Raw genomic sequence first — 16,340 nt, 5'->3', positions numbered from 1 at the left:
GTGCTTGGGATAGGGCTATGTTTGTTTTGAATGGTGATGATTTAGGTACTGCGTTTGATTTTGTATGTTTTGGATACTAGAGAGAGCTGTGCGCTAGTTTTGATGTTGTTTCTTTATCACAGAATCAAAGTGTTAAATCTAAAACTGGTTAACAAAGAGTAGAGACACTGAGACATGTATAGTTCAGCAGTAAACGGGCGAAAAGTATCACCCTCGATTTACTCCCCGGGATAGAACAAATCTGCTCACACTCATAACAGAGAATACACTTTTATTTAATGCATTTATATCTTATACTAGATAAACCACCCATTCATCAAAACATTTACATCGTTACCATATAATATGCGCCGACTTTTTCCCAATCTTTTCCCTATCCGGCATCGTGACATGCTACCACATAGACGGAGGGACTTACATGCAAAACATAAAATGATCCACACTCAACATTTACTCCCCAAACGGGGCAGTTTAACCCGCAAGTGCAGCATGAGCGTGATTGCTCCGCAGACGGCGGCGAACAGGAAAGTAGCCCGGAGAGCAGTGGCATATGCCCCGATCACTAGAGCTGTAAGTGATTTGTTTTTGATATTATAAAAGGGCGCATACCTTGCTGCTGGTGCATCGGGTCGAGGTTAACAACGGCCTGAACCGATTTACGGACAAGCGTAATGACACCATCTTTGTTCGGACCGGTGACCGTCTCCTCGAGTTGGTACAGTAGAGTGTTCTGGAAAATCCAGCTACTCAGCGACACGCCCATGACAGACCCCAAGTTCCTCCACAGGCCGAGAGTCGTCGTGGCGACAGCCTGTTCGTCTTGATCGCTGGTAGCCAAGATGGACACCATCAAACTCGGGAACGCGAATCCCTGGCCGAGACTCGAAAGAGACACGCACAGCATGGCGACTTGATCGGATGTGCCAATGCCCATTGTGGCTGCTGCACAGCCGCCCAGGAAGAGGAGCACGTCGCCCACCATGACGGTCGGCTTGAGGCGCTTGGTCCAGGTGATTAGGAATCCCGTGGACACGCTGGAGACCGTCACGGCCAGAGTAGACGCGACCAATCTGAGGCCTGAGTCTGTAGGGCTGGCGAGCTTGACGGCCTGAAAGTAGAGTGGTGCGTTGAAGATCATGGTGTTGATGGAGATGGAGCCGAAGAAGTTTCCGAAGATGATGCTTGCGCGCGGGTTCTTCGAGAGTAGCGAGATGGGCATGACGGCGCGCTCGACGTTGCGCTCGTAGCGCACAAAGATCACAGCTAAGACGACTGATAAGATCAAGGACGAGATGACCAGGGGATGGGTCCAGCTGAAGACATTACCGCCCAGGTTGAGGCCCATGATCAGGGCCGTGACGCCCAGGACAAGCATCACAGAGCCAACCAGGTCCATACTGCCGAGAAATTGCCTGAAAGTCATGCGTTCGACGCGCGCGTGCTTAACGCCTAGGTCACTGGAGGTAGTCCACGCTGCCACTATGAAGTAAATGAAGATGAAGGGCAGCTGCACGTAGAATGCACCTCTCCATCCTACCTGGTCGCATAGGAACCCGCCGAAGGCGAGACCTAGGCAGCCGCCGATGCCGAGACAGAGGTTGATGTAGGATTGGTAGACGCCGCGGTATTCAAGACGCACTAGGTCGCTGGAGAGGATCATGCCCATCGAGAAGACGCCGCCTGCGCCGAGGCCGCAGAAGGCGCGCGCTGCGATGAAGCTGCCGATGCTTTGCGCCATGGCGCACCAGGCGGTCGTTACGAAGAACACGGCGATCGCGAAGAGGTAGACGGGCTTGCGACCGAGCGTGTCCGAGATTCGTCCAAAGAGTGGGAGGAAGGCTGTGGAGGTTAAGAGGAACGCTGTCGACAGCCACGACGCCGAGTTGGAGGCGTGGAAGTGCGAAGTGATGACTGGGTGACTCGACGCCATCAGGGTGGAATCGAAGAACCCAATGATGTATCCTATGAGGATGCCCGAGAAGATTAACCAGAATCTCATGGGCGATACGTTGATGAATCGCGAGGCATAGTTCTTGTCTGTCCCCGATGGGCCGCCTTCGGCGTCTGCTGTCGTCTTTCGGGCCGCCTCTATCGACGCGATTCTCTGCAGGTTTGGCTCGATCTCCAAGCCAGCTGGGACCGAGTCGACTTGTGTCAGAGCGGGGAATGTCGCATCTTCTTCTGCTGCGGGTATCGTCGAATATGAACTCGGCTGGAAGCCATGATCAGTCTCAGAGTAGGGAGGTGGCTGAAGTAGCGGAGTGGACTCGTTGAGCTCCGATGGCAGTTTTGAGTCCCCCGCCATCATGCAGTATATTCACAGATCCGTGAGAAAAAGACGCTGATCAACCAGACAATCGCAGCCCGTCGTAATCAAATAGTCAACTGGATCGTTCTATTGAGTAGATAGAAGACGGATTCCGGGGAGGGATATCTTTTCTTCTAGATCTCCGGGGGGTGAAGAGTTTTCAAATTTCTCAATGGGATCTCTGTCTTAAATTGTGATTTATTTCCCCCTAGGCTTCTGATAAGAAAAACAAGAAGGGATGGCCCCCATTATCGTGCTTGTCGAATTTTTATCTTCTTAAATATCTAACACAGCAGATGACTGGGGTCCCACACTAATGCAGGCTGTAAAAAATGACTCGATGGGGCCTGAGCTTCTCCACCCTCTGATAGGCTCTTTTTACCTCGAGAATTCCGCTCAGCCAAACAGAACCAATCAAATCTATATCCCTTTCACTTTCAATGTCTCACGCATCGGTTTTCCTGTTTGATGCTCCCATGCATACTGCTATGCTTTGATATTGGTAATCTTATAATAGTTCTTCTCCCGATCAGGAGTATTATTACCACAATCCGATCTCAAAGTTCGTCTACATCCAGCTATAGATCAGCTACCCCGCTCTGTAGTAAGTAGTCGACGATGGACGGACTGCTAATACTATACTACTCCCAGCTAAGTGGACTAACTGCGGGGGTCCTTACCGACCTCGGAGGGTGTCTCCGCTGCCGCTTTTCCCCTACTCATCCAACCGCAGTTGACTTATTCTAGCTCAGATTCCTCAGCTCCCCACATCGTGTATGAACGCCCGGCCCTAACGATGGTAGCACATCAGGCCCTGACCTCTGTTCTTTCAAGTCGTTACTAGTACAAATCAAGCATGTCTCATGACAAGAGCGCATAAAGTGTCTATCGAAGTGATCTTGTTTTATAGACCTGGTTTGTAAGCCCCATACTATACCCAATGGCCAGAACCCACATCAGCCCAGTAATATCAATCGGTACGTGGTATGTGCGGCGGATAGTCATTGCTTGGTTGTAGTTTAGACCCCGCACGGACCTTTGCATAGCCATATATCCGTCCATGTACAATTCCTGTCCCATGCATGATGCCTGTCTCTACTGCAACATGAGACCGTGACTGACCGCATCCAATGGTAGAGTTCATTGTGTCGAATATCACCCCTAGGCTCTATCGCATAAGCAGTGAGTCATTTTTTTGCATCGATTGCTTACCATATCTCTTGTTAGGTGCAGACAATCCTTCGCCCGTGCTGGGGTCGGATATGCGACCTACTCTTTTCCCTGGGAGGGTGTACGGAATTTACTGACTAGATATCATGGACAGTCAAAACTTTGAAGATGCTAGAACTAATTCCGCGATCTACTTTGAATACGCCGTTGCTGATATTCGCTTCTACTCAGAGAGACGCGATATGGATGTAGTACTTAGATGTCCTACAATTTACTTTAGTACTTGACGTCAGTTCTACAAACACACTATGACTATAGAGCATTTAGACCTCCTTATCTATTGATTGTCTTGTAGATAGCTGTCTTTCTGTGTATCTAATTAAATTTTAGTGGCGTCGACCGTTTCGTCACTCACGATCTGTCATGTGATAGGTTGGCCGAGATTAAGCTTAAGTGACGTCTTACTTACCGTAGATGTACAAAAACAAAGACAACTCGACTTTTCGCATCCCTCATCCCAGATAGCCATCAAGTTCTCCATCTACCAAAACGCTCAAATAATCTCTGTACGGATCACTAACGCCCCGCAATTCTTGATAGCTAATGATCTACAAGGTCCAGCATCAACAAGACAAGAATGGCTGAGAATATTCCTCCCAATCTTCCACCCCCCTCGCTGATGGCGAGGAAATTCATGGCGTGGGACGGGACCGTACCGCCTTTGGTCAAAGAAGAGGACCGCCCCTTTCGAGAGAAATGGTTCTTCTTCTACGGCCCCCTGGCGAATCCGGAGATCCTAATTGGGATTCTCAACCGCTCGGAAAAGCCGGAACTCCCCCATGCCATTGTCTTTGGCCACGAGATCTTATATTGGGGAGACTTACCGGCGGCTATTCAAAAGGGGGCAGAGAACCCTATTGATGGAGTAGTTTGCAAGATTGAATCACAGGAAGAACTCAACCGGCTGGAAGCTTATATGACTAAAATGTTCCGAGTTGACGGCTGTATGGCATGGCGGGATGACCACTCGGAGGTTCCGGGGTTCGTGTTCATTTGGGATGCCGACATGTCGCTTCTGAGCGAAACTCCTAGGAATGTTTGATTGTTTGATTGAAGGTAGGCCGTCGGGACTTAGAGGCTTGATGGCCCGAGTTATTGTATTTCCGACTTTAGAATGCCCTCCCCACGGTATCACCTACGTCTAAGAAGACGAAACATCATCCAGACTGGTCCTGGACTCCTGATAAATACTGCACAACCTGGAGATAGCCGGAAAACCCCATTCTAAAAAAGACGAACAATAAACTATAAAATTTCATCGTCTTTACTAATATCAATACTCTCGTTGGAAACTACGTGAAACGCCCATCGCCCACGACAGTAAACTCCCATCAACAGTCTGACTATTAATACACTATTCGAGAATTGTACCGGCGGTGGACATGGAATCTTACCATCATTCTGCAAACAGGAGTCTCATCTTCATCGAAATGAAGTTCTTCTTCTCGGCCTCTGCCTGCTTCCTCGCTAACTTCTCCTGCTCTTCGGGGGCGAGGTCGCGGATAAGTCGCGGGCCTAGTGACCCGGATTTGCCGTGAAAGAGTGGGCGGGGAATTTCACTGTCTGCCGCAGGTGAATTTTCTATGATGAATTTCCAAAGACCTGCGACGTCATCTTTCTGCCCCAGTAGCTTGGTAGTAGTGACCCCCAATGCCGCCTGGGCGAACCGGATAATCAATTCAATCCATGCAATGCATGGGCCAATTGTACAAACTCCAGGTCCCCGCCGGAACTCGACTGTCTGAATTCTTCCATAGTACAAATTCACAAAATTCCAACCATAATAGCGATTCCCTCCATCGTTGAGGAGGTCGGCAACATGCACGGGGTGTGTGCATTGGTCTATAATCTGGAATAGCTCCATCCCAGACTTCTTACTTAGGCGGGGATTGTCAATACGATTGCTTCTTGCATACTCATTTCCACGTCTCTCTATGGGAAGGAGTACTTCGAATGCTGGCTCAAAAAATAAGATTGCGCGGCTGAGAGCTTTCAGTGTATCTATATCCCAGCCACCAACTGGGGCAAAGTGGACGTGGAATCCGCATGATTGGTTTGTCTCGACTCGGCACACTCGATTGAGGTTTTTGAAAAGGGCCATGATTTGGCTCATCCACTCCCCGTCAGGCCGGTGAAACATGACGGGACTTACCACTTCGATAGGCCCTAGGTTTTAATTAGCCCTAGCAGCTTCGCAATGGAGACAGCCAAATCTATACATTGCTTAGGAGAAGAGGTTTCAATCGTGACATCATCTGTAAGATTCCAATGATTCTCGGCACTAGAAATACCATCGATGTCGGATTGCATCGCTATATCATCTCTCGCGCGTACCCTTTCGTACCGAGATACAACGTATTCGGCAAATTCGACTAGATTAGTGACACAGGGCCCCTGTGCAGCAACTACTGCTAGCAACTCCAATGTCACTTCAATCTCACAGCCGACGGTGAAATCCATGATATCGTAGCAGAGCGAAGTGGGTTCGTATGTGTTGTGGAAAGTAGAATAAAACGCCAGACGAAAGCGAATGTAGGATAGGCTGGTTAGAAAATTTGAGCAATGCCTTTTAGAAGTTACGCAGTTGAAATTGGGCTGTATGAAAGAAGGTAGATTGAAGTCACATTATATTCTTGCTAGAAATGCAAAGCACATAACAATTCATCGACTACTTAGGGGCCTTGCTATCCTTGCTGTCAATTTTGAAACAGCTATTATGTATTATATGTGACTATAGGTACTAAGCAAGAGCACTGCTAGCATGTTACAAGAGGTACTCCAGATAGACTTGTGCTGTCACATTGGTTTCAAAAGGGCTGGTTCTCTAAAGCTCCTACAACAATTGGTATTTCTTCTGTTTCACGTATCATGGCTTTTCTTCGACTTTTATTGGAACGAGAGATATTGTACTTACATTGGACTAATTGAATTGAACTAATAGATCCAGACTAACAGTGAGCCTAAATCCTGAGTATACTCTCAATTGGACAATGGATTTGTTTCAACGAACATGGATAGGGGTGGTTGGTAGATGATAGCTGTGGGAATATCTGATGAAACCAGTCACAATAGTAATGATATTGATCTTCAAGTTATGAAAAGAACATACGAGGTTGCAAGATTACAAGACAAGCCAAAGTCCAGATAATATGGGAAAGCTCTACAAGGTCGAGGAGATTGGCTGATATGTTAGCTGATTGCATTTACTTAACCAAAATGGCTACAGATACTACGCCATCCTCTATTGTCGTCTTCTGATATGGTTTTATGTGAAGTGCCATGTTTCAATTGAATAACATTCTAATTCGGACACAGAAAGGCTGGTGATATACAAACATGGAAGTGTCAGCTACTCGATGATAGTCCTTTAGTCCGTTGTGAGCGAAAGATGGTAGCACAAAAACTCGAATACTTTACCCGGTGCTTGTAATGTACACCGAGTATATTGAGGCATTGATCCATGCATGTAAATATAAACAAAATAGGAACTAGAAGACACTAGATATAGCCAGACCTGACTTCTAAAGATACCTAGCATTCCCAGCAGCTGGGATGTGCTGATTGCATCTGATATCAGCGAGGGATGCATAAAAATAAAACAATATCATTTTCAAAAAAAAGTGAGTCGATCCCTATTTCGAAGGCTCGTTTGATAATCAGGTCTTTTGGCGACGTTCTGAATTCTGGAGGCGTACTTTGAGCAGTTGGTATTCCTAAGAATGTGATGACTCTTGAGAAAGTTGTAATGGGCTCTGCAGAAGATGCGAGTGGTGGTTCTAAGCTCATTTCCACTGCGATCCAGAAGGGCCATGAGCAACAGAGAAAAGCTCAGACGGAAACCCATGGAGATCTGCCTGCAGTACCAGGGATGGGCCGAAAGGATTCGCCTATCTCGAAGTGCCTCCCCCCCTCTCCATTATAAGTGGAGAAAGACTAGTGGAAATAGTAAAAAGATAACATTGATGATATTCTTGAAATTATGAATGTTGCAAATTGTATTCAAAATGAAAAACAAAAGCTGCATGAGAAAGTCTGCAAATTAGCTGACGCTTGGCTAATTGCATTCACTAATCTTTTTACTATATACTACCTACATAGATCAAGGTGAGTGTTTTGTACTATGATTGACAGACCCCGGTGGCTTTTTTGGTTATCTAAAACAATATCATTGTATTTCTTTTTCACGTTGTCATTATATTAGTACTATCTTATTGTTATTTCCCCCCAAAAATTATCTGATTATTACTTTCTTTCCAGATATTCCCGAACCGTTATAGGTTGTCTGTTAGCTAAGTAAGAAGGTGCAGGGAACTATACAAGCTTTTGACACCCAAGCACTGGGCACAGTAGGTATAACACGTAAAAATCAATATATAAACAAGGCACGGAACGTGGAACACGCTGACTAAGTCTATGTGAGGTCATAGTACCTTACTAGTGCCCCTGGTTTGCCCCTTCAGACCATCAACGTCGCCTCTCACCTCGGTATCGCCATGCGCCCCCCGCTCCGAATCGCTGTCTTGGAATGTGACACCTCGGCTGGGAGTCTCGATGCCAAGTATAACGGCTACTATGGAGTTTTCTCGCTTCTGCTGCGCGAGAGCGCAGAGGCCCTGAGACAGCCGGACAGGCTGGACCCCATGTCCGGATTCGATATCTCGCGATGGGACGTGGTGACTAAACAGGAGTATCCTAACCTGGAGGATGTAGATGCCCTTCTTCTGACTGGATCAAGTAAGTTCATTAGCCCTTCCGTGCGGATTGGTCAATAGTCAGGATGTAGTTCGTGTAGTTGGCAGTCAAGATGCCGTGTGGCAAATCTAGCTCGTTGTACTAAGTCTATGTTTCCAGAACACAACTCCTACGATAATCATCCCTGGATTGTCAAGCTTGTGGAATACACGAGAAAGGCGATTGAGCATGACCGTGTGAAGATACTGGGTATCTGCTTCGGACACCAGATCATCGCGCGAGCGTCTGGGATGAAGGTCGGCAAAAGTGGCGTGGGATGGGAGATCGCAGTGTGTGACATGGATTTGAGTGATCAAGGCAAGGAAATATTCGGCAAGGAGAAACTGGTAAGTCCCTTTATTTCACGTCTTGGTCAAATTGCTTGATCCCACTATGGAGTCATATTGTCGATCCAGTGCTGATACCGTGTTCCATATGCAGCGCATCCAGCAGATGCATCAGGACATCGTCTTCGACTGCCCACCAAATGCCGTCTGCCTCGGATCCTCGCCACAATGCGCGGTCCAAGGGATGTACCTGCCCGGCCATTACATTACGGTGCAAGGACATCCCGAGTTCAGAGAAGACATTGTGACGGAGGTTGTCAGCCTCAGAATGGCAAGCAGTGTCTTCTCGAAGGAGGTAGGCGAAGATGCTCTCAACAGGGCCGTGAAGGAACACGATGGCGTCGCAATCATGGCCACCTTCTTGGATTTTCTGCTGGACGGCAGTAAATAGATTGCTTGACATAGATTGTGTTTGGGCGGATTTTGATACCTTTGATAGAAGCAACCCTTTGAAGATATATAGACAGCGATCCTCCAATCAACCGCATTTGCACCAATATCGCCCCTCCTATGGATCATAACCATAAAATGCAGAATTATGTAGACAGCGTACATCAACCACGACAAAAAACATGTCTTTCACGCTTAAAAAAGAGAGACCAAAACCCAAAATACAGCACCAATTACCCAGAAACCGCTCAACCCGACTGCGACGGATCCTCACGTTCCAAAAAGCTCGGATCCAGATCCACCTTGCGCTCAAACTTCGTCCACCAATCCCGGAAGCTCTTCAACGGCACGACATCCTCGCCCTTATCCGCAGTCGCAAAGCTCGCCAGGAAGTTAAACGCATTGCCGATAATCCGCTGCGCCAGTACCTTGGTCGTCATCTGCTGCTGTGGTCTCGTCTGCCGTACGAGCTGCTTCGACGCCCCCGCGCTAGCCTTCTCCGCCTCCAGCGCAGCCAGCTGCGGCGCGACGTTCTGCACAGGCTCGAGGGAGATACCCAGCGTCACCATGGCGTCGGGCGGGCCGCCCGCGGGGTTCTCGTCCTGCATCGCATCGTCGTCCTGGCCTTCGGCATTGGTGGGGCGCGGCGGGCGCACGCTGAATATCGACGAGGGCTTCTCGTTCGCTAATGCGCCGATGAAGCGGAATTCGGGCCCCGTGGGCGGTGCGTTCGCGTCTGGCAGCTGAATGTACACTGCTGCTGCGGTGTCTGGGGGGAGGACTGTTCCGGGGAGGAGGAAGACGACGAGCTCGGTGAAGGCTGGGTATAGGGGGAATGTGAAGGCGAATTTGGTTGCTTGGCCGTTGGGTTGCCCGTCTACTGCGACGATGTCTGTTAGACAGGGTCGGTCTGGGACGATGACGGAGAACATGATCTGCGGAGGGGTAGTAGGGGTCTCGATGGCGATGGGGGAGGTAGGCGAGGGGTGAGAGGTGAATTGGTTGGTTTATAGGTTATAAGAGGGTCAGAAAGCTATTAGCGACGATCAGTATACATTGTTTCGAGAGAGCTACAGAGCTCTTTCTAGAACTGACTGGTTTTTTTTCCGCGATGAAAGGTGCACGGTGACGAAATAGACCGGGTGGATGCCTTATCGATAAGGCTGGCATCCGCTGCCCCTCTTCGGGCATCTTGATTGAGCTCCGGGCATGTTTATCGTGGTCCGCATTTGGTTATCATATTGCAAGCATTGACTTGTGTGTGCTTGTTATTCCCTCGACGCCATGGCTAAATCGAACCTCGATCTCGTTAAAGAATGCGACAGGTGCTTCTCATCTTTCTATAGTAGCGATACAAGCTTCTGACCTTCTTTAGATTCCCGTATTACGCGGATGACCCCGCGTTTTACACGGCTCATATGCGCAACTACCATGCCTTTAGAGTCAACGGATGTGATGCCAACCTAGGATACATTCTGAACTCCGTCATAAAGAAGCTTGAGCTACCTGCGAACTCCTGGGCGATCGACTCCGCCAACCAGACCGTCACGCTGATGACCACCCCCGATGCGACACCGGAGCAACGCAGTGAACTGGTAGCGGAGACGCTCACACACGCCGTGAAGCGGGATACGTTCGAGATCCTGCGAGGATGGCGCAATGAGAAATACCCCATCTACGCCCCAGGCGGCAAGTTCCTCCTGGAGATGGAACGCTCCGCAACGCCGCTTTTTGGCACCGTGTCTTACGGCGTCCATTCCACGTGCTACGTTAACGACGACAACGGCATGCGGATCTGGGTCCCGAGGCGGTCGAAGACGAAGCAGACGTATCCTGGGATGCTCGACAATTCGGTGGCGGGCGGGATGAGCACGAATGAACATCCGGGTGAATGCCTTGTCCGCGAGGCCATGGAGGAGGCATCGCTTCCTGAAGATGTCGTGCGGAAGAACTCCACGGCTGCTGGGTGTGTTACGTATTTCTATGTGCGGAGTGCTCAAGCAGGCGGTGAAACCGACCTGTTGCAGCCCGAGGTGGAATACGTCTACGATATCAAACTGAGCGCCGACGTTGTTCCCAAGCCTTGCGATTCCGAGGTGGAGCAGTTTTACCTGATGACTGTTGACGAAGTCAAAGCGGCGTTGGCAAATGGAGAGTTCAAGCCTAACTGTTCTGTTGTTCTGATCGACTTTTTCCTCCGACACGGTATCCTGACTCCCGAGAACGAGCCCAACTTTCTGGACATCATCTCCAGGATACACCGCCGTTTGGAATTCCCCACTGCCTCTCATTTTGAGGGTTAGAATGCATCCGATAGCAAGAAATAGACGTATCTTCAAAGTCTGCAGAATACAAGATCTGATATATTCTATCTGATACCCAGTCACCAAATCTAACGCCAACGCTGCAATATAAATATCCCCAGAAATGCAAATCGACTTTTCTTTCTTTGGCGATCCGTGAAGCCAACTCAAACCAAACCAGGCGACCTATCCATATCGCGACACAAGAAAAAAGTGAACGGTTGGAATTGTAATTATTTCTTCAGGAGCAGATACACGTAGTCGATCCTCAAAGGCGCCAGCTTCTTATAGGGGCCCTCGAGGTAGAGCAACAGACCACCGAAGGAGATGAAAACCGCCCTGTACAAAACCTCAATTAATACTGGCCCCAACGAGCGTGGAAAAGGGTGAAACACTTACATGTTCCCTTCACCTGCACCCTCTTCAAATCGGTAGACCTTGCCGTGGCAAACATAGTCATAGTCGTTGGCCAAAGTCTGCTCGCCCATTCCGACCTCCCTCCAGCCCTTGGAGCCCGTGTCTTCCTTGCCATCCAAAGACAGTGTCGACGCAAGCGCCATCGAGACCGACTCGCCAATCGCACACGGATACAGCTCCGTGTTGACATCGAGGGTGAAGGACGTCAAGGCATCGGAGGAGGTGCACGTCAGGCGGGAGACACGGTCATATTTCTGCGCGTTGATCCCGGTGATCGTGAAGGTGTCTTCGAAGAGGAGCGGATCCGACATGTTCGCGGCGGTGCGATCGACGCAGTATTGATGTTCAGTTTCTGAAGATTGGCGCTTTGAGAAATGCGCTGGATAATTGCGCGACAAGAGGCGGTTGTGTCGCGGTGAGAATGGCGGAAATTGGAGAAATCGGGAAGGTCGTCTGGGCTGCCCGCAACTTTTTTTGCTAGACTTTTAGTGCACCGCCGCTTTTAGGCCCGAGCTCCGCCTTCACCTTACTGCCCCGCAGCAAATCACATCCGGCCGCGCAGAAAAAAAGAAAGATTCTATGATCGCAGTCACAACGAACACTACCAGATACTTATTTTATGCACAATGTCCTTTCGCAAAAGGAACATAGGGCTGTCGGCCGGTGCCGATCGAGCTCCAGCTCCTAATGCTGCTACAGCCCAGCCGGAACAAGCTTCGACGACGCCAGAATCGAACCCAGGAATCCGACCCTCGCCCGATGATGGACGGCCGACTACTTCGACGGGGTCGCTCTCGTTGGACAATCTACTAGCGGGACATGGGGGTCTTCCAATCGGGAAGATGCTTCTGATTGAGGAGAATGGAACTACGGATTTTGCGGGCGCGTTACTTCGGTACTATGCTGCTGAAGGTGTGGTGCAGGATCAGAAAATCCATGTCATTGGCATGCCCGAACAATGGGGGAGAAGTCTTCCGGGCTTGTTAGGGCCGGCTGATGCGGGGGATGACAAAAAGTCCGATAGGCGCAAAGGAGATCGCATGAAGATTGCCTGGCGATATGAGCGCCTGGGCGAGTTTGGTGCTGGTGTCGCAGGATCCCGAGGTTGGTCTTCCCCGATGAAACGGAACGCGCACGTTCGAGGAACCCAAACACTGACAAGAGTAGCTCCAGCGGCAACCTCAGGAGATCAAACGATGACGGACGGGGTCCAGCCGGCATTTTGCCATTCCTTCGACCTTACAAAGCGCCTCACGCATCCCTCGATCGCAAACATCAATTATATCCCCCTCGTTCCATCCAACGAACCGCTCTTCGCCTCCATACACAAAAAGCTGCAGCAAGCCATCTCCCAAAGCCCCCCCAATATAGCGCACCGCGTTATCATTCCTTCTCTTCTGAATCCCACGTTATACCCCCCGGAAACCAGCCAGCCCGATATCCTCCTCCCGTTTCTCCATTCCTTGAAAGCCCTCTTGAGTGCGCCTACCACCCGAATCACAGCAATGGTCACGATCCCGTTGTCTCTCTTTAGCCGATCATCCGGACTCGTGCGGTGGATGGAGATAATAAGTGATGGGGTCATTGAGCTCTGTCCGTTCCCCCATTCCGCCGACGCTCTTGGGGCATCCGGTGCTGCGACGTCCCACGAAGAGCCTCCACAGGGGATGTTGAAAACCCATCGACTACCAGTATTGCACGAACGAGGCGGTGGCAGCGACCAGAACATCGGACAAGACTGGGCCTTCACTCTCAGTCGGAGGAAATTCGAGATCAAGCCGTTCAGTTTACCACCCGCGGAAGGAGATAAAGAAGCTCAGGACGGGGCCGCTTCCGGCGGGATGCCTAAAAAGGCCGATCTGGAGTTCTGATCGAACGATGTATCATCACAGAGAGTAATAGGCGGAAACACACGCTGGTGGATCATTCCTCGGGATCCGATTCTGCCAGCATGTTCTCTAGTTCGATCTGTTCGGACATGGCGGGCCCGGAATTGGCCATTGTTCGAAGATAGTTCCTCCCATAGGCATCGGTACTAGGTCTCAATGAGAATCCTGGTAGTCGGGAGCGAAGACGACCTCCTAAACAAGACGAAGCAACAAGCCACCCTGCGAGTTGTCAGCGAACCTATGCGGTTACGAACCACGACACGAGCCATGTATATAGTACAATACTCACCTACGAACAATAGGAGAGGTGCGAAGAAAACCAGGAACATCAATAGAAAGAAGTTCATGGTGATATTGTGTACTTGATGCTGGAATGAGTCCACGGTATGAGACAAGGTCAGAGTCCAATCAACATAACAATGGACTCGCTCTATGCGGAACTCACCGCCTTCCATTTGCCTGATATATGGTCACATGATACGATACTGAGCGAGGTGCATTTTGCTCGATTATAGAGGTTCCTGAACACTATACTCCTGGGATTACAAAATTGAACCACTCGATATCTACACTTTCTGGTACATATGTTGGTGCATAGGATTCCACGATCCTCGCTATATAGCTTGCATTTGCAGCCTTAATCCCAAGGCTGCATACACAATAGGCGAACTTTCAGCGGGCCCGCAGTGGGCACGCCCGAAGAGGATTAGCCCCAACCTCCCAGCACCATAAAAGAGCTTTCTCCCACCAAAATTTATTTCCTTCACTTCAACACCCACATCTTGGATACCGACAAGTAGCTCTGACTTTGCAGGTCAAATATCAGGGTTTTCTCCACTCGACTATGACCTTTAACATTTGATGGTAAGTCTTTATCTTTTCTACCAAGATATGCGCGTTACGTCCTTTACATGATTATTCAAATACTATAATCTGTCAATCCCCTGAAGCTCAATTATTATATCTCACAATACGAGCACATGTGACTGAGAAATGTATCTTTTAAATGATTCGGACTATCATCTTGCTATTTGATTTCTGCTTGGACCATGTCTAGATTATATGCTAATGACGGTGTCTTCGCAACAGTGGTCACATTTCTAAGAATCTTTTACTTTCCGTTAGACAAAATGAATACCGAACCTAATCTCCCTATTCCAATCTCCCATATTGCGGGTAGTTACTTTATCTTCTCCATCGATGCAGTCACGTATTTACGACGGGAGCATCACATCTGTGGTGTCTTAAGCGGCACCCTGCCGCAAATCCCCCAGCAGAATGTCTTCCTGGGTTTGCCGCTGGAGCTGATGGCGGAAGAGGCCCGTCTTCTGGTGGAGAAAGGTGTAGCATGCATCGTAGATGAGGTAAACGTCCAAACCGATGGGATGAAGGCCCTCATGGAGGCAGACCGGCAGAGATATCTCCAGGAGCTGCAGGCCCAGGGCACCCAGGTCATGCAGATGCAGGCTAGCCGCAAAGAACAGCAGAGGGAAGAGGCGCTCAAGAAGATAGAAGAGAAGAAGGCTGCAAATGCTGCGAAGAAGAAGGCCTCCCAGCCACCTCCACCACAGCAACCTGCAACGGACAGTACCACCAGAGACGATGAGTCCGTCGTCGGCCTCTTTGCAGGCGACCAGAAACAGCAACAGCAGCAAGGGTCTGATCAATCATCTTCACGGCGTCCCTCAACCGCTACTGCCTCGCATGCCATGGGAATCACACCCGCTACATCGCACTCGCTCCTTCCTCTCGAGCCATCGGCAAAGCACAAGCTACCTCTTCCCAACGTGCCTTCCTCCTATCCTCTGTTCGCCCATCTCCACTCAGAAGGCTATTTCCTTTCCCCGGGCCTCCGGTTCGGATGTCAGTACCTCGCGTACCCGGGTGATCCGCTGCGTTTCCACTCGCACTTCTTGGTTGTGTCGACGGGGTGGCACGAAGAGCTAGATCTGATGGAGATCATCGCCGGCGGACGGCTGGGTACGGGCGTGAAAAAGGGTTTCCTCATTGGAGGAGCGGACGAGACTGCCTCAGACCATGAGTCGCGAGAAGCAGATGTTAGAACGTTCAGCATCGAATGGGCCGGAATGTGAGGTGGACTTTTCGATCCTGGCATATCCATTGTGCCAGCCGTCTCTACGCTGCGCCGCGATGGCGGAGAATCCCCATGATTCATAGGAACCGGTGGTGAAGACTCAAGACTCGATCTCGTCGATACTTTGCCCAACTCCGGATTATACTCGGGGTGGATTACTGGAGTACATACTTGGGCCATACTGTGCCTCGACGCCAGGTTTCTCTTGCAGAGCCGCGATGCATCTTCGCCGTGAAACAGCAGAAAGCATCATATGTTTCTACAGCTCTATTCTGCTTTACTTGTTGGCTAGCTGCGCCAGTGTGACTGTCGAGGTCTCGGCTCTTATATGGGCTCACAAAAGAAACTGAGTTTGCCGTGAAACGCGCCTTCGCTTGAGAAGGCATCGGAATATACTCTTGCGATAGCAAACAGAAATTACCGACTTGTTTGTTGATTTGAATCCATACCAAAGTTTCCATCATAATTCAATACTTTATAGATATTTCAATGATGGCACTATGATAAGATTTGACAAGGCATAATAATGGTAGACCCAATCAGCATGGATTGGTCATATACTGATCGCAGGATCGCTGAGTAGCACTCTGGCTCTCAACAATGGTTGCAGCCAAGTCACGAGGGTGGAGT

At 49.6% G+C, this 16,340-nt stretch overlaps 10 protein-coding genes across 10 annotated transcripts; 5 read left to right on the top strand and 5 right to left on the bottom strand.

The window, feature by feature from the left end:
• Nucleotides 1-304: 304 nt before the first annotated feature.
• P168DRAFT_311277 (putative MFS multidrug transporter) lies at nucleotides 305-2,541 on the bottom strand. Its single transcript, XM_024839479.1, has 2 exons — nucleotides 610-2,541; nucleotides 305-562 (listed from the first exon to the last, which is right to left on the bottom strand). The coding sequence occupies exons 1-2, from the start codon at nucleotides 2,306-2,308 to the stop codon at nucleotides 444-446; spliced, it is 1,818 nt and encodes a 605-aa protein (XP_024692306.1). The 5' UTR covers nucleotides 2,309-2,541; the 3' UTR covers nucleotides 305-443.
• A 1,433-nt stretch (nucleotides 2,542-3,974) lies between these two features.
• Nucleotides 3,975-4,813, top strand: P168DRAFT_305047 (gamma-glutamylcyclotransferase family protein). Its single transcript, XM_024838895.1, has 2 exons — nucleotides 3,975-4,044; nucleotides 4,094-4,813. The coding sequence occupies exon 2, from the start codon at nucleotides 4,116-4,118 to the stop codon at nucleotides 4,578-4,580; it is 465 nt and encodes a 154-aa protein (XP_024692305.1). The 5' UTR covers nucleotides 3,975-4,044; nucleotides 4,094-4,115; the 3' UTR covers nucleotides 4,581-4,813.
• Nucleotides 4,814-4,934: 121 nt separating this feature from the next.
• P168DRAFT_305046 (uncharacterized protein) lies at nucleotides 4,935-5,998 on the bottom strand (the record flags this gene model as incomplete). The annotated part of the gene is made up of 2 exons (XM_024838894.1): nucleotides 4,935-5,704; nucleotides 5,758-5,998. The coding sequence occupies 2 exons, from the start codon at nucleotides 5,996-5,998 to the stop codon at nucleotides 4,935-4,937; spliced, it is 1,011 nt and encodes a 336-aa protein (XP_024692304.1).
• Nucleotides 5,999-7,283: 1,285 nt separating this feature from the next.
• On the top strand, nucleotides 7,284-9,007 carry P168DRAFT_282429 (type 1 glutamine amidotransferase; the record flags this gene model as incomplete). The annotated part of the gene is made up of 6 exons (XM_024835984.1): nucleotides 7,284-7,397; nucleotides 7,637-7,642; nucleotides 7,828-7,884; nucleotides 7,966-8,272; nucleotides 8,390-8,616; nucleotides 8,711-9,007. The coding sequence occupies 6 exons, from the start codon at nucleotides 7,284-7,286 to the stop codon at nucleotides 9,005-9,007; spliced, it is 1,008 nt and encodes a 335-aa protein (XP_024692303.1).
• Nucleotides 8,818-10,084, bottom strand: P168DRAFT_290852 (OPI10 family protein). The gene has a single exon (XM_024837304.1). It carries the CDS (start codon nucleotides 9,936-9,938, stop codon nucleotides 9,255-9,257), a length of 684 nt encoding a protein of 227 aa, XP_024692302.1. The 5' UTR covers nucleotides 9,939-10,084; the 3' UTR covers nucleotides 8,818-9,254.
• A 159-nt stretch (nucleotides 10,085-10,243) lies between these two features.
• Nucleotides 10,244-11,333, top strand: P168DRAFT_327755 (thiamine pyrophosphokinase-related protein). The gene is made up of 2 exons (XM_024841277.1): nucleotides 10,244-10,331; nucleotides 10,382-11,333. The coding sequence occupies exons 1-2, from the start codon at nucleotides 10,291-10,293 to the stop codon at nucleotides 11,307-11,309; spliced, it is 969 nt and encodes a 322-aa protein (XP_024692301.1). The 5' UTR covers nucleotides 10,244-10,290; the 3' UTR covers nucleotides 11,310-11,333.
• A 15-nt stretch (nucleotides 11,334-11,348) lies between these two features.
• P168DRAFT_270156 (DNA-directed RNA polymerase core subunit RPB8) lies at nucleotides 11,349-12,146 on the bottom strand. The gene is made up of 2 exons (XM_024835190.1): nucleotides 11,709-12,146; nucleotides 11,349-11,648 (listed from the first exon to the last, which is right to left on the bottom strand). Exons 1-2 carry the CDS (start codon nucleotides 12,035-12,037, stop codon nucleotides 11,543-11,545), a joined length of 435 nt encoding a protein of 144 aa, XP_024692300.1. The 5' UTR covers nucleotides 12,038-12,146; the 3' UTR covers nucleotides 11,349-11,542.
• A 191-nt stretch (nucleotides 12,147-12,337) lies between these two features.
• Nucleotides 12,338-13,679, top strand: P168DRAFT_167789 (elongator complex protein 4). The gene has a single exon (XM_024832874.1). The coding sequence runs from the start codon at nucleotides 12,353-12,355 to the stop codon at nucleotides 13,595-13,597; it is 1,245 nt and encodes a 414-aa protein (XP_024692299.1). The 5' UTR covers nucleotides 12,338-12,352; the 3' UTR covers nucleotides 13,598-13,679.
• P168DRAFT_167790 (uncharacterized protein) lies at nucleotides 13,680-14,139 on the bottom strand. Its single transcript, XM_024832875.1, has one exon. It carries the CDS (start codon nucleotides 14,068-14,070, stop codon nucleotides 13,762-13,764), a length of 309 nt encoding a protein of 102 aa, XP_024692298.1. The 5' UTR covers nucleotides 14,071-14,139; the 3' UTR covers nucleotides 13,680-13,761.
• A 257-nt stretch (nucleotides 14,140-14,396) lies between these two features.
• P168DRAFT_290848 (tRNA splicing endonuclease subunit SEN34) lies at nucleotides 14,397-16,182 on the top strand. Its single transcript, XM_024837303.1, has 2 exons — nucleotides 14,397-14,479; nucleotides 14,705-16,182. The coding sequence occupies exon 2, from the start codon at nucleotides 14,746-14,748 to the stop codon at nucleotides 15,706-15,708; it is 963 nt and encodes a 320-aa protein (XP_024692297.1). The 5' UTR covers nucleotides 14,397-14,479; nucleotides 14,705-14,745; the 3' UTR covers nucleotides 15,709-16,182.
• The last annotated feature ends 158 nt before the right edge of the window (nucleotides 16,183-16,340 follow it).

The sequence above is a fragment of the Aspergillus campestris genome (genome assembly GCF_002847485.1).
Source record: "Aspergillus campestris IBT 28561 chromosome Unknown P168scaffold_7, whole genome shotgun sequence".
Taxonomy (NCBI): domain Eukaryota; kingdom Fungi; phylum Ascomycota; class Eurotiomycetes; order Eurotiales; family Aspergillaceae; genus Aspergillus; species Aspergillus campestris.
This window is presented reverse-complemented; position numbering and strand designations above follow the sequence as displayed.

Coding starts and splice junctions, on each gene's coding strand:
- P168DRAFT_311277 (XM_024839479.1), bottom strand. CDS start 2,308: ATGATGGCGGGGGACTCAAAACTGCCATCGGAGCTCAACGAGTCCACT. Junction 563..609: donor CCCGATGCACCAGCAGCAAG/GTATGCGCCCTT, acceptor TTACAGCTCTAG/TGATCGGGGCATATGCCACT.
- P168DRAFT_305047 (XM_024838895.1), top strand. CDS start 4,116: ATGGCTGAGAATATTCCTCCCAATCTTCCACCCCCCTCGCTGATGGCG.
- P168DRAFT_290852 (XM_024837304.1), bottom strand. CDS start 9,938: ATGTTCTCCGTCATCGTCCCAGACCGACCCTGTCTAACAGACATCGTC.
- P168DRAFT_327755 (XM_024841277.1), top strand. CDS start 10,291: ATGGCTAAATCGAACCTCGATCTCGTTAAAGAATGCGACAG. Junction 10,332..10,381: donor CTCGTTAAAGAATGCGACAG/GTGCTTCTCATC, acceptor GACCTTCTTTAG/ATTCCCGTATTACGCGGATG.
- P168DRAFT_270156 (XM_024835190.1), bottom strand. CDS start 12,037: ATGTCGGATCCGCTCCTCTTCGAAGACACCTTCACGATCACCGGGATC. Junction 11,649..11,708: donor GGTGCAGGTGAAGGGAACAT/GTAAGTGTTTCA, acceptor GGTTTTGTACAG/GGCGGTTTTCATCTCCTTCG.
- P168DRAFT_167789 (XM_024832874.1), top strand. CDS start 12,353: ATGTCCTTTCGCAAAAGGAACATAGGGCTGTCGGCCGGTGCCGATCGA.
- P168DRAFT_167790 (XM_024832875.1), bottom strand. CDS start 14,070: ATGGAAGGCGGTGAGTTCCGCATAGAGCGAGTCCATTGTTATGTTGAT.
- P168DRAFT_290848 (XM_024837303.1), top strand. CDS start 14,746: ATGAATACCGAACCTAATCTCCCTATTCCAATCTCCCATATTGCGGGT.